General features: G+C 42.7%; 1 protein-coding gene across 13 annotated transcripts in view; it reads right to left on the minus strand.

Annotated features, from left to right (window-relative positions):
- The window catches only part of YAP1 (Yes1 associated transcriptional regulator), a 103,353-nt gene extending 89,610 nt beyond the window's left edge, over positions 1-13,743 (minus strand). For 4 of the 13 annotated variants that reach the window (XM_081153768.1, XM_081153769.1, XM_081153773.1 and 1 more), the window contains exons 1-2: positions 12,822-13,742; positions 9,326-9,576 (exon numbers count right to left, since the gene is read on the minus strand). In XM_081153768.1, coding sequence (XP_081009894.1) covers positions 9,326-9,576; positions 12,822-13,142 — 572 coding nt within the window. In that variant the 5' untranslated portion in view covers positions 13,143-13,742. Of the gene's footprint in view, positions 1-9,325; positions 9,577-11,559; positions 11,752-12,821 lie in introns of those variants that run through there. The other 9 variants (XM_081153770.1, XM_081153772.1, XM_081153777.1 and 6 more) reach the window with 5 other exon arrangements.
- Between the last annotated feature and the right edge of the window lie 1,035 nt (positions 13,744-14,778).

Consider the following 14,778-nt stretch of genomic DNA (forward strand, 5'->3'; position numbering starts at 1 on the left):
AGAAACATCTGTATTTTGGCCAACTATTCCTCAGAGGTTTTTTTTTTGTTTCTTTTTTTTAATCTTAAAAAAAAAAAGTTATCCAGGTGAGCTTTGAGCTTGGTAAATTTTAACTGTGACTCTATCACTGGTAAAGTTTAGTTACAGGCAGGGTCTCAGAAATCTCATTTATTTAGCTTACTTCTACCTTGACACTTGGCTATTTTAACACATTTCCTTCCTCTACATACTTAACTAAAATGTACTGATTCTATTCCACTCCTCCACATCATTCAACATTTTAATACCTTTTACAAGTCCGAAGTATCCACTTTTTGGGTACCATTTAACACTTTTTATTGATGGCTGGAGTGCTCAGGTCTGGTTTTACATTGGTCACTTAAGATTTTATATGGTTTGAAAAGGGTTGATTCCTCTTTTCCACATATAACTGCTTTTAACTTAATCAAGGCAAAGATTGTTGAAAGTGAGTCTGGAGAAATTCAACTAGAGATCATCATCCTAACACATCTCAGTCACAACCTCTGGGTGAATCTATTTTAACCTAAGCCCAGTTTTCACAAAATTCTAACTACTTACATATCCATGGTTGGTTTACAGGTAAAGAAAATACTTTCTCCAAAATAACAGTGAATTTAAACTGTAATTGTAAAAAATTTTGAATGAAAAAAAAAAGTAGAAAAATAAGAAAATAAAATTGTTCTAAAAAAAAGAAAAAGAAAATTATTTATATTAGTATTATTCTATGGCACTGACAATGGCCCACTGAAGACAGCTATCTATTAAAAGAGTACTTGCCAGGGAAAGCAACAACCTATACTAAAATAAATCAAGTTATATACCTCGGGGGGTTAAACTACATAAGTATACCAGTAATTATTTAATCAATTTAGATCTGCAGAAATATTTTCTTTATCCTACCACCATATATGTTGATGAAAATTAAACGGAAGGAAGGAATGTAGGAAGACACAGACACACTAACTTCATAAAGCTGTTTTACTTTACAGCCCTACTTTTTAAAGCTGTGTATACTAGACAAAGTACTTGAAAATGACATATAGATATGACTATTTCAATTATCACACATAAGAACAAGAATTAAGTGGCCACTCTCTCTGCCTCCTTGCGCTTCGGAATCCAGACCCTCTGGACAAAATTCGTGCACTGCCCAAAGCCAACCACCCTGGTGTCAAAGTACACAGCTCCCCCTTTAAGAAAGTCTCACACATGAAGATGTAAACTAGCAAAACTGACACTAAATGAACAAATGTAAGTGAATTAGTCATTTGCCTGGTAAAAGCATTTACTTACGTATTCATTAAAAATTGATCCTGTAGTATTTAAATTAAATCATATGAAACTGTCTAGTTACTGTTTTGGGTTTAGAAAACTGCAACTCTACATAGTCAACCTAATAATCACAAACTGGATTTACAAAAATTCAGCCTACATACAACTTTTAAAAACCTATCACATATCCCCTCCCCGGCCCAAGGAGATGGGAAATTTTATGTACCGGAGAAATGGAGCCAGAGGCTCTGCCTGGCACAGCCAAGGGCAGGGATGAGGCCCCACGCTGGTCAGCCCTAAAACACCATTGGTAAGTCTTAACACCCATCACCATCAATGCTCTCTATAAAGAGGACTGCAGATTTTTATCTGGAGAAATTGGCCACTACAAGAGAACCTAACTAAGATACTGACATTTAGGGCCCCCACAACTTCAGGGCCTGGTTGGTCCCTATTATATCACTCCAGTGAAACCCACTTGAGACACTGAAAGTAGCAGAAGAAAACTTAAAAAGACACACCTGCTATATCCTCAGAGAGACATTCTATTACTACATGCATGAAATAAGAACAGCATGTCATTAAAAATAACAAAGGAACAATGAGCTCAGAAAAGGGTCCCTGGAAATTATGAATGATAAATAGCTTTTGGGGGGGGGGGTGAACCAAAAAGTTAAAAGCTAAAGTTGAAATCTCCCGGAGAGCATAACAAAAGGCTAAGTGAAGGAAGAAAGGGGGCAAAGAATATTCAAGAATTATTTTCTGATTAGCCATTCCAGGAAAAGAAAACAGATAAAACAGACCAGAAGAGATTATATAAGACCTAAAAAAAAAACCATACCTTTCCCAGGACCAAAGGAGAGAGTTAGGGCAACTAGACTGCAAAATGTTTAAGAGGAACCATTCACACTGAAGACAGTTTCCAAACTGTGCAACCTTTACAATGAATAAAGAATTGTACAAACCAAGGCATACCATGACATGTAAGACCCCTCTTCCCCAAAGATCAAACAAACAAACCAAAAAACTAACAACTAAAATCCCCAAGGAAGCAAAAGGGGTTTAAATGCTGAGTAAGAAAACTAGAAGCTAGATTAAAATGATGCATTGACTTTAAAACTCCAAGGAAAAAATAAACCTAATTCTACAAGCAAACTGCCTATCAAATGTTAACAGATAAAGATATTGCTAAACATAAAGGATCTCGAAGCCGTTACCTACCATGTACCTATTTTCTCAGCAAATTCTTGGGGGACAAGCCTACTTTAAGAGTGAGCAAATCAAGAAAAAGGAAAAGCAGAAAACAGGGTAACCAACCAACAAGAGTGAAGCAGGACCTGCCAGGATGAGAGTGAAGGAAAAGTCCCAGTATGAACAATATAAACAGGTGTTACTTTTATAATAAAAAACATACACCATATTAAAAAGTTGTAAAATCTGATACACAGGGGAGGAACAAGAGGGAGGAGGACAGTTTCATTAATATAAAAACAAAGAATCCCCAATCATTAAAAAAAAATTAAAAAAAAAAAATCCTCACTTACCCTCATCTCCTAGATGGCAGGGTTTAGTTCCTTCCCAAAAGCCAACTCCGTCTTACAGTCACTTCTGAATATGCGAGAAGTTAAATTTCAAACAACTTCCTAGTCCACATTTAATTTTGTGAAAGCATATAGTAGCACTCTGAAGAAAGTCGTCTTTACCCTAACTCCCAAATCAAATAGCCTATAGTCGGCTTTCGTGAATGTATCAAAAGTGCATCTCTCTAAACATGCTTGGTCAAATAAAGACCTTACTTTAAAAACAAACAAAAAAACCTGCTCACTTTAGGTTAAGTAAGCAATTGCAGGGGAAGGAAGGAGCTTTGAACAATAAGAACCTTTACTACCCCCGAATCAGGACCCAGCTGAAGATATGATAAGCCCAGTGAAGAGACAGAGAACCGCACTAAGGTGGAGATAGGGAAATAATAGCACTAGCCACAAAGAAAGCATTGTAAATATTTGGTGGAAGCAAATGGAGGTATTTTAATAGATACCTCTATTTGCATTATTTTGTTAGTTTGTAACATTATTCAGAGAAACATCTTATGATTTCATGTATTAAAGATTATGATTCTTCTCTTGCTAAGAACCAAATGAGAATTAAACTACTGACCCCTTTTTTTTCTTTTTGCCTAAAATATTAAAAGGAAGGGGGAGGGGGAGACGTTTGTGATTTATACCAAACTTCTTTGTTTGCTTTTAGAAGGGGTCAAGCCCTACCCAAGAGAAGCGCTTCCACTGTGGCAGTACTTGTTCCCAGGAAACTTGGTGCTACAGGACTTGAGCAACCAGAACCATGAAGCAATTCTTCTTCATAAAAACAGCAATGCCCCTTTTATAGCTTGAAGTTCTGATTAATCCCAGAATCAGAAGCCCTTTTTGTAAGAACTGCATCACTTAGTAACCATAGTTATAGAACCACACAGCTCTTTAAGACCTCCCTTTATACAGTGCTGCTCAACTATTATTAAACTTTCAAGCCATAATTAATGGCTAAATTATACTATTACTGAAGGTAGCAAATTAAGTTTGAATAATCTAAGTCTTAACAACTGATTTTTCAAAATGACTTAACTTTGATTTGCCCTAAGCCTAAACTTCACTATACATTTGACAGCTAAAAGGTTAGGTTTAGAGTTTACCTCTTCCCCAAAGCCTTAAGGTAAAAGAAAACTCCAAGTTATTAGCATATTAGCATTACTATTTTAGGATGCTAATTTATATTATTTTTTCTAACTATAAAGTGAAACATATTTGTCCACATTACTAGTGAGGACTGATTTCAGGATAGCAGTAACATTTTAAAAAAATGTTTCAATTATTAGAAAACTACTTGGGTTTTTCCCTTAATAGTTAACATGAGGCTTTGAGGGAGGAATTCTTTTTTGAATGTTATTTTTTTAAAGAAAATTAGCTTACCATCTTGTAGCCCATTGAGAGTTTGCTACATTTAAACATCTAGTTTGTTAAACTAAACATCCTTCTTAGTTCACACTAAAAATATTCATTATTTTCCCTAGGAAATAAATTAATCTCCATGTTCTATTTACCCTGTCACATCCACTATCTTCCAACTGTTTTTCTTCTGCCACTGTATTCAACAGTCCCTCCAGAGTTTTTCTGCTTAAATCATTGTGGCACTGCGGCCATTCTTCCCGGGATGCCCACCCACTGAGCAGAAGCAAGCATTTTTCCTCAGAGCTGAGGACATACTTTCAACTTCTCTCCCCACTCAACCTCAATAGCAAGACAAACAGGCAGAGACTGGCCCTCCCCTCAGATAGGGAAATACTTTGTGATTACAATTTGAATTGGTGTTTGTTTGTTTTTTTGGTCTTTGTTTTTGCTGGGGTTTTTTGTCGGGGGTTTTTTGCAGCTTACTCAACATTTAATGGCGATATTACAAGTCTTTCACCTTTTAAAAGGAAATCATATCAAGTTACACTTGCTATAGCAAGAAACCAAAAAACACCAGAATAACCTTATTCTTTATGAAACTGTTCCTTTTCAAAACAGCTAAACGTTATTATGTAACATCACACATTACATGTGTGTATAGTCTTCTGTGGGCAAAAGTTTGGGAGAAGCATTGATCAAATTATAACAAGAGTGGGGGGAGAAATTAATCAAGGAACTTCTATGCATATATGCATAGCTTACGGACACAGACAATAGTGTGGAGAAGGCCTGGAGGGGGCGGGGGCAGATGTTGGGCAGAAGGGTTCAATGGGGGTAAAAAAGGGACATTTGTATACTTGCAACAATAAAGATAAATTTTTGAAAATTATAAAAAGAAACAGTTTAATTCATCTTTAATTGATACATTTCCAAGGTAGCTTTAATTAAAGCAGTGGAGCATTTTTTAACTTTTGAAATAACATAACAAAAAAGAATCAAACCATTTATAGTGATCAATAACATCTGCAAGGCAAGTTCACTTAATGTTGTAAAAGTGGCTAATTTATATGCTGTGCAATGTTGAAAATCTCTGGAAAAAACACCCCTTTAAACTGTGAATCAATATACTCAATATAACTTTTAATAAAATCACAGCCATAAGAAACCTTGAGTCTTCAAGGTTGAAAACACTGGCCAGTACTCAGAAAGTGATAAATAATAGAAATGAAACAGAATGCTCTTTTAAAAAGCAGAACATTATTAAAACAATGCAAATCTACAAACTTCTAAAATCCCTGGATCAGATTTCTTAAATCAAAGTATGAAGTCCTATATGGTACATTATACAAGAAGTTCTTTGTACATGGTAATAGTTACAAGGTATCAGATTCAATAAAATATATCTGAGAAAAACACTCCTTATAACCAGAGATATTACAGAATACTAATTCAGGAAGTTATTCAGCAGCTTATAAAGAAATAGGAAGTTGTTGACCAACTACTTGAAGAACTATTTCCTGTAGGAAAACTGTTAAGACAGCTGAAGAAGGCAATAATTTTCAGAGTAATAAAGAGAAAGGGTTTTTAAAAAATAAAAGCCCTATATACAACTTTGAAGAACTTAGTTTTAAACAGTAAATTCACTAGAACAAATATTATACATAATACACAGACTAAGCTTTTTTCAACATCCTTCACAATCATATCAGAGCTTAAGTATGTGTCACTGATAAACACAGCTAGTATCACCATAATTCTACTTTATCACTTGCCAAGCTAAGGTACAAGTCTTCTCCAGATTTCTCACTGACCTAGGAAGGGCTTTGAAAATACCAATGAGTGCCTGTCTATGATCCTCCTTCAGTAATTATGCTGCCTTGAAACAAAAGATGGGACAATTGACTTCAAAAAGCCATTCATCTGTGGTCACAAGGCAACAATTAGTTGTTTCCAAAGTCAACATTTATAAGTTTTCAATCAAATTACATCACCTTCCAAGTTTGGGCCTTTTATGATCAGATATCTTCATGACAAATATAAATCTCGATAAATTACATACTTGTAACTTAGGAGTTCCAACTAGTACCTAAAAAGATGTTTCGTAAGATATAGTTTCTCACTGTGGAAATGAATGTAAAATACGCAACTAGTTTTAGTTCATTCTACATCTAGCCGGCAAGAAGAATCTTTTTAGACACAAGAGGAAAATATAAAGAGAGCCTGACTTTTAAAACATCAGAACACGAATAAAAATGAACTTTGACAGAAGGAACTTGGCTCCAAGAGCTTCATTCATCATCATCTTTGACTCATAGTCAGGACGGGTATTAATCATTTACCTGTGCAGTACACAAAAGGAAGCTGCTTATGGCAACTCACCCATCCAATAACATTGTTGAAGTAGCTAACAACTGCATGTGAACTGACCTTCTTATAACTTTTATCCAAATTGCATAATGTTCACAAAGCAGACAATCTTTAGAATAACAGAATAATAATAGCCATCTTCCATGTCCAGTTCTTTGGGGCTCTCTCTATAATTCTTGACAGGTACCAACTAATCCATGATTTTGCCTGCTTTTACTGACCGAGATCTCTCTCTCAGGGAAAACCTATTTCTGGAAGGTATGATATGAAAAAATTATTCCACTGAGTCAAAAATCCTAATGTTTCTTCACATATAATATGCCTAATTTTACTTCCAAGAGTCCCTCAAAAATATTTTCCCCCCACTTTTTAGAAAAGCTGAGGTGTAATTGATATACATTATTCAGAAGTACAACATGATTTGGCATTTATAAACATTGCAAAATCATCACAATAGTCTAGTTAACATCTCGTTAGCATACATAGTTGCAAAATTTTTTTAATGAGAACTTGTAAGATTTATTCTCTTAGCAGCTTTCAAATAATGAAATTAAAACATCTTGAAGAACCATCATGTTTATCTCTCTTTTTCTAAGTTTTTTTTTCTTTTCCAGGTAAGCTTCTCTCCACTCCTGCAACCATAACTCTTACGGCATAATTTTCATAGTCCTTTGACCTGGTTTACCCTCCCTACAGGCTCACTCGAGCAGGGTGTTCAAGAGTGATGTGGTGTGTATGTGTATACACTCTTCATTAATCCATCTTTATCAACATCTTTAAGAGAAACACTTCTTCTCAAAGGAAGAACCACTGGAGGCTTTAAGAAATAAATTACAGAACATTTATTTCAGCTCAAAACAAAAAGATCACTCAAAATGAAAACGTAGGCAGATGTCACCAGTAAGCAATTATTACAAGATACAAAAGACTAAGGAGAGCATAAATGTTTCTCTTTAACCTTATACTTTCAGCTACAGAATCAACCAAAGACAGAAGGCAAGCAGGCTATTAAGCTGTTTAAAAATCTCCCCAGGTCAGCATGTGACCCAGCAGGGAGAGGTTCAAAAAAGTACAGCCTTTCTTTTTCCGCCTAACAACCTGGTTTGTTTCCACTCCTTTTCCCTTAAAGACACATCCTCACAGCTAGCAGCTCTTTCAATCATTTACTTTGGATGTCTGCTTGAGAAGAAATGATCTTGCTCATGCAGATGAGTTTGCCAGACTTGTGTGTACTTTCCAGTCTCAGGCTCTTTATTGTTCTGGTTGAAACCTGACCCTTTGAAATGGATACCAGGACACCAGAAAAAGAATTAAAAGAAGAAAAAAGTTGCAGGAAAGGGGGCAAAAACTGCAGAAACTTTTCAAAATCAAACTTTTTTCCCCTCTACTCATCTCCTAAATAAGCCTGTCACAAAACTGTATCTTACATTACAAACTAACAACCAACGCTGAGAGCCAATAAATATAAAATATGTATTAAGACTCACACAGTAAAACAATGTCATTAATTGTATTATCTGATCTAATAAATATATGTTACATTTGCCTTAGGAGTAGATTGTCAAGACTGATCTCAATCAAAACACAGATTGTTTTTCACTGAATTATTTCAACCTGATTAAATAGTACAAGGTAAGCTACTTTTTTAAAACAACAATTTCAGTGTGTAATAATTACTTCTCGAAAACATTTTGTACACACTTAAACAAGCCAGATAAAAACATTAAGGTCTTATCTATAATTTCAAAGTGAGGGGATAAAATTTTATATTGATCTTTCCAGCTTTCATGAAATTTTACCATTTTGTTAAAAACAAAAAGTCTAATAAAAATAAATGACCAGCCCTAGGCAGTTTTTCTCAGTGGTTAGAGTGTCGGCCCACGACTGAAGGGTCCCGGGTTCGATTCCGGCCAAGGGCACACATGCCCCAGTTTCAGGCTCAATCCCTGACCCGATCGGGGAGTGTGCAGGAGGCAACCAATGAATGTGTCTCTCTCACATCAATGTTTCTATCTCTCTCTCTGCAAAGCAATGGAAAAAATATCCTTGGGTGAGGATTACAATAAATAAAAAAATAAATGACCCAATGGCCTTGTTTTTGGTTTCCCAGAGAGGAGGGACTCTATTTTGAAGAACTGCTAGTAAGTTTGCCACTAAGAAATTGTATACCAAACCTGAAAATTGTTTTCCTTTACATTTTGGGGGGAAAAACCCTGATAAATCACATCAAACTGCAGCTAAAGGGCTGTCATTTCACAATCTAAAATACTATAAAATTATACTCCCAAAGAAGTCCTACTATTTTATAGTTCTTTCTACCAATAAAGTGTTTATTTAAAAAGATTAGTACTATACATATTTCATAAGACTATGCCAGCCCTTAATTCTCACAATTTGAAATTTTTCATGGTATTGTTTCAGTTTTGAGCTAGGCTAATTAACAGGTCTGGCACAAACTCAAAATGAGAACATCCAAATTGCCACAAGAGATTAGTAAAAGGCTCTGAAACACAAGAATCAATCAAGCTTTCAAAATTTACACAAGTTAAAAGATCATACCACACTGAAAAAAAACAAAAACAACTATGGAAGATTAACTGAACTTGACAGAAATGTTAAGTAAAATATAAAAATAAATGACATTTTAATTCTTGATACCATTTTTCTGTTTTCCAAAATCCATTTTCCTTAGAAAACTATCTCCCACCATTATTTTCACTTACTTTAAGAAGTATCTCTGACCAGAAGATGTCTTTGCCATCTCCCAGCCTGCTGGCAGAGGTACATCATCAGGTATTTCAAAAGAAGACTGTCGAAGGTGTTGAGCAGTGGGTGCAGCTGCTGGGCCAGAGACTACTCCTGTGGGGGTCAGTGCCCCAGGAGACACGGCTCCCAGCTGCAGTGAAGCTGGAGAGGAATGAGCTCGAACATGCTGTGGAGTCAGGGCTCCTGCAGTGCCTGCATCAGTACTGGCCTATAGGAACATTAAAGTGAAAATTTAAAAATTGTTTTTAAATAGTCCCTTTAAAATTCCTAGATAGACTTTCATTGCAACCAAATATCTAACTACCAAAGGGAAATGTCAACATTTAATATTTGACACAGAGAATATAGGTTTGCAGATGGATAGTTTTAAATGTTTTATGTAATTTTAATATGTTCTCTTACAAACATCTATAATTTTATTGATGAGCAGTCCATCTAAGTGAATTTTCTACCTACTACACATCTGATGTGCCTTCTACATATTTTAGAGGCAAATAGTACAGAACAAATGAAACATCCTTAAAATAACAAATGTTGAATTTTTATTTTTTATTTTATTTATTTTTTTAAAATATATCTTTATTGATTTCAGAGAGAGGAAAGGAGAGGGAGAGAGAGAGAGAGAAACATCAATGATGAGAGAGTCACCGATCAAGCCCGCAACCCGAGCATGTGCCCTGACCAGGAATCGAACCCCGATCTCCTGGATCCCAGGTCGATGCTCAACCGCTGAGCCACGCCCAGCCAGGCTAAATGTTGAATTTTAAACCTAATTTCTATAAGGTCAATGCAGTATGGGTGCTTTTCCAGGTTCTAATATGTTCCAGGTATAAACACAACCCAAGGAATATAATAACTATGCAGGTTTTAAGTAGTTAATATTTTCTCATAAGCCAAGCCCTAAACACATGACAACTGCCATTTTTTTTCTCCTCATGGACATATGCCATCAATAAAACAATCATCACAAGTTATACAACTTTTAACGAATGCAAAAGATTTACAAGTATCCAAATGTTCTTAAAATCCACCTAATGAATGAAATGAAAATCCAACTATATATTTGTATCTAGATGATAAAGATATCAACAGTTCAATTACAATATAACTTAAGAACTTACACACCTACATATTTACCACTGTGTAACAGCAGAAAAAATTCTGCATTCAGACCCCAAAGATCTAGGTTCCAGTCCAAACTGGCTAGTGTAAATATCCTAATCTCTGTGAGTCTGTTTTCTCATTTATAAAATAGCTTTTATCACATGATGAGAAAATATGGATATACACATATATGTGAATTATATCCAAGTTTGTGGATAATAGTATTTACAACCCATATTTCCACTGCTCATATTTAAATTCCATTATTAGAATTAGGGGTTATCAAAAAGTTAGAATTTCCTAGATTCATATATGCAAGGAAGGGAGACTGGAAGCAATCAGAAGAGGCATTTGTGGCTTAAAGTCACATAACATTTCTGAGTTTTCAAACAGAATATACTTGAATTAGGAAATCACTAGCAGAAATAAAAGTCAAACTTATAGATACACAACACTTAGTCAAGAAACTTATTAAAAACAAACTAAACTATACTAGACAATAATATAATCAATAAACTGCTGGATATAAATTCTTGTGCAATTATTTACTAGAAGAATAAATATACTTTTCAGTTGCAATTCATTTTGGCTTATAGGTGCCACAAAATGGGGAATTTAATCTATGTGTATTATGCTTTCAAAACATATTAACAAGCAGCATAGCCCCGTAGTCTGCAGGGTGCGATGCCAACACACATTTACCCATAATGAGTTCAGAAACCCACTTCCAGGGGTATAAGAAAAAGGCATAAAGTCTACTTCTTGCAAACTGAAGTGTTTAGGCAAGCAGCTAAATTGCTTTTCCTCCCCCCCCCCCCAGGTATTTGTCAGCAGGTGAGTTTTTCTGAGTTCCAAAACTCCTCGGTCTGCGGCCGGAGACCAGACAACAGCCTTGCGCCTAGGTGGGGCATGGCCGTGGGGGCGACAACTCTCCTCACTCAAGTTACAGCCCGAGTGGACCAACTACATCGCAGTATTTGGAAAACCAATTAACTTTTGGGCAAAGTTCCTAAGCTGAAGTTTAGCCTGAAGCAAGTTCTCTTAAAAAAAAAAAAAAAAAAAAGTTAAGAACGAAAGAAAAACTTACACTATACAAATCTATCGGGACCTGTAGGAATGTGAACACTTTTATAATAGTTTCACTTCCACGCTGCACCAAGTTGACAAAATTATCGAAACGCTGTGCCTGTGGAACAGCCATGTTCAGATCCTCAGTAAGAATTAAAAAGCAATGGCGAGCCTCGAATTAGTCATCGCTTCCCAAACAGTAACTTTTAATCCCAGTTCCACCAGGCGGGACTCGGCCTGAGTCAACCTGCTCTGCTGCACCGAAGGCGGCGTCGGAGCCCGGGCGCTGCACCGGCGGCCCGGCCGGGCGCGGGGGGCGCGGGGGGCGCGGGGGGCGCGGGGGGCGCGGGGGGCGCGGGCGGCGAGCGCGGCCGCGCGCCCGCGGCGGGAACTCAGAGCCCGCAACCGGGGAGCCGGCCCGCGAACCCACGGGGTCTGACCAGAGCGAGCCCGCCCAGCCTCCCAGGGACGGGGGAAGCCGAGGGTGAAGGCAGTAACTCCATAAACAACTTCCAGGAAAGTCTCGATCCCGTCTTCAGAAAGGCCCGGGGCTGCGAGGATGATAAACGCTTTGGGGAGGGGGAGGGACGGACACAGCCAGAAACCGAAGGGCCCGGTGCCCCCCCCCCCCAATCAACACTGGGAAACAAGAGAACAATTATGGGACTCCCCGGGAGGCTGAAGGGGACCGGGAGGCCCCGAAGGAAAGGGGGCTCGGGGCTCAACTTCACAAACTCGGCCGCCGCTGGCAACTCACCCACACACGAATGCCAGGGCCCCTCCCCCCGTCCCCTCCCCCAGCCCGGCGGCGGCGGCGGCGGCGGCGGCGGCGGGAGCGAAGGTGCGGAGCGCGGAGGCGCGCGCATTGTGCAAGCCCACCGCGGCCGGGCCGCCTCCCCACCCCCTTCCTTCCCACCCACCTCCCCCGCCGCTCCCGCCAACCTCCCGGGAACCCCAGGAAAGAAAGGAAGGAGGAAGGGAGGGAGGGAGGGAGGGAGGCAGGGGGAAAGCACGCCCCCCGCGGCTGCAACCGCAGAGAGAAACTCCGAGGGGAAAACAAATCTCGGCCCCGGACTCCGGGAGGAGCGGGGAGCCGGGAGCCGCGGCCCAGCGGACGCCTCCGGTTTCTCTCCTCCCGAGACCCCCCCGCCCCCCTGGCCCCCGCCCCGCTAGAGCCCCGAGGCCCCCCTCTCCCGGCCCGGGCTGGCCGCCGCCGCTCCCGAGCGCCCCCGGGCCCGGGCCCGCCCCACGGGCGAGCGAGCAGAGGCGCGGCGCGGTTACCTGTCGCGAGTGGGATTTGGGCTCCGGCGGCTTGAAGAAGGAGTCGGGCAGCTTCCGGAGCCTCATGGGCACAGTCTGGGGGACGTTGGCCGTCTTGGGGTTCATGACGGCGTTGAAAAGCGCCTCCAGGTCGGTCTCCGAGTCCCCTCGGACGTGCACGATCTGGTGTCCGGCCGGGGGGGCCTGCGGCGCCGCCTGGGACCCCGGAGGTGCCGGCTGCACCGGCCCGGACGGCGGGCCCTGCCCCGGCGGGGGCTGCGCGGGCGGCTGCCCTTGGCCCTGGGGGGCCGGCTGAGGCGGCGGCTGCTGCCCGGGATCCATGGCTCCTGCCTCCCCCGACGCGCACCCCGACCAGGCGGGCGAGGGCTCCGCCCGGGCGCCCCTGCTCGACGGGCCCGGACGCGAGGAGCGGCGAGGGCGGCGGGCGCGCGGCGCTGGGCGGCGGGCGCGACGCTGTCCTCGCTCTCAGGGCCGGGGGGCTGCGCGGCGGCCCCGCATCCCCCGCCCCGGCGCCTCCGCCCCCGCCCCGCGCCCGGCTCCGCTGGTCTGGCGGCTGCGCCTCGGGAGGGGCTGCGCGAGAGCCGGACCCGCGGCGCCGCGGAACTTTCTCCCCCGCACTCCCTGGACGGATGCCGGACGGCCGGCGGCCTCTCCCCTCCCCCTTTCTCTTTTACTTCCTTTTCTTGTTCCTTCCTTCCTTCCTCCCTTTCTTTTCCCCGGCGGCGGCTGCGCCCGACTGAGACAGAAACTCGCCTCCGACGCCAAAACTAAAGTTGAGAGAACCGCCCGCCCGAGCCGCCCGCCGGCTCCGCCTCCTCCGGCTCTTCCTTCCTCTGCGCGCCCGCCCGCACTGGATCCGGGCGGCCGCCGAGGGAAACTTTCCCCGCGAGTGGCTGCATTCCTGCAGACTCCGGCCCGCGCCCCTCCCGCCGCACGTGACCCGCGGGCCCCGCGCCGGGGCCTGGCCGCGCGGCCGGAGCGCCCGGGGCCCCCGCCCGCCGCCGCCGCCGCCGCCGCGTCCCGCCCGGCTGCCGCTCGGGGCTCGGGAGCGCGGCCGCCCTTGGCCGCGGGGAGGCCGCCGCCGCCCGGCCCTTCCCCGGCCTGTCCCGGGCGGCCCCGGGGAAGGCGGCGGGCGCGGGGGAAACCGGGGGGACGCGCGGGGCCGCCCGACCCCTGGCGTCGGCTCCCGAGCGGCCGAGAGCCCCCGGGCGGCTGGGGTCGAAGCGGGTCCGGTGCACGGGCGTCCACGGGCGCCGCTTCTAATGAGGCCCGTTCTTTCTAGCGTGAACTTGAGTTTTCCACTTCGTAATAGGCAAGAAACCCTTCAGGGGGATACACGGTCACTGTCGCTGGACGCTTTGGGACTAGACCTGTGACTGCTGTATGTATATTTAAATGCCTCTTTGAAAAGTGAGGACTTGTTTAGCACCAGATCTTGCAGCATGGACGTGGAACCTCCGCGGGAAGATTCGGCTCTGAAGTTGGGTCCCGTGCGCGCCGCCCGCTAGGGGATGGGGTGCGCCCCCCCCCCGGGCGGATGGGCGACCGTCCACCGAGTGGGCCGCGAAGGGGCGAGGGCCATCCCCAGGCTCCTGCTCGCCACGCGGCAGTGCCAGGAGTCCGCTTGAAATCAATAAAAGCAATGGGAAAAAATTTTTAACGCATACACTGATTTTTTTTTTTTTTTTTAATAAGCAGGTTTATTGAGATCAAAACAAACTCTACAATTCACCCCTTTACGCGACTCGGTGTTTTCAGTATATTCCCAGAATTGGGCAACATCCCTCTGAATTTAAATCCACTAGCCGATTCTAAAGAAAACGAGCTGCTTATTTTATTGATTTTGTCCGCAGTGCTAGTGGAACAGATGTATAAATACGTTTAAGCAAGAAAAGGTCCCTTGAGCAAAAAGATAATCTTCCTCCAGCCAGGACATGCCCGGGAGGGTTTTGAGGAA

This window comes from Miniopterus schreibersii (genome assembly GCF_964146895.1).
Source record: "Miniopterus schreibersii genome assembly, chromosome: 12".
Taxonomy (NCBI): Eukaryota; Metazoa; Chordata; class Mammalia; order Chiroptera; family Miniopteridae; genus Miniopterus; species Miniopterus schreibersii.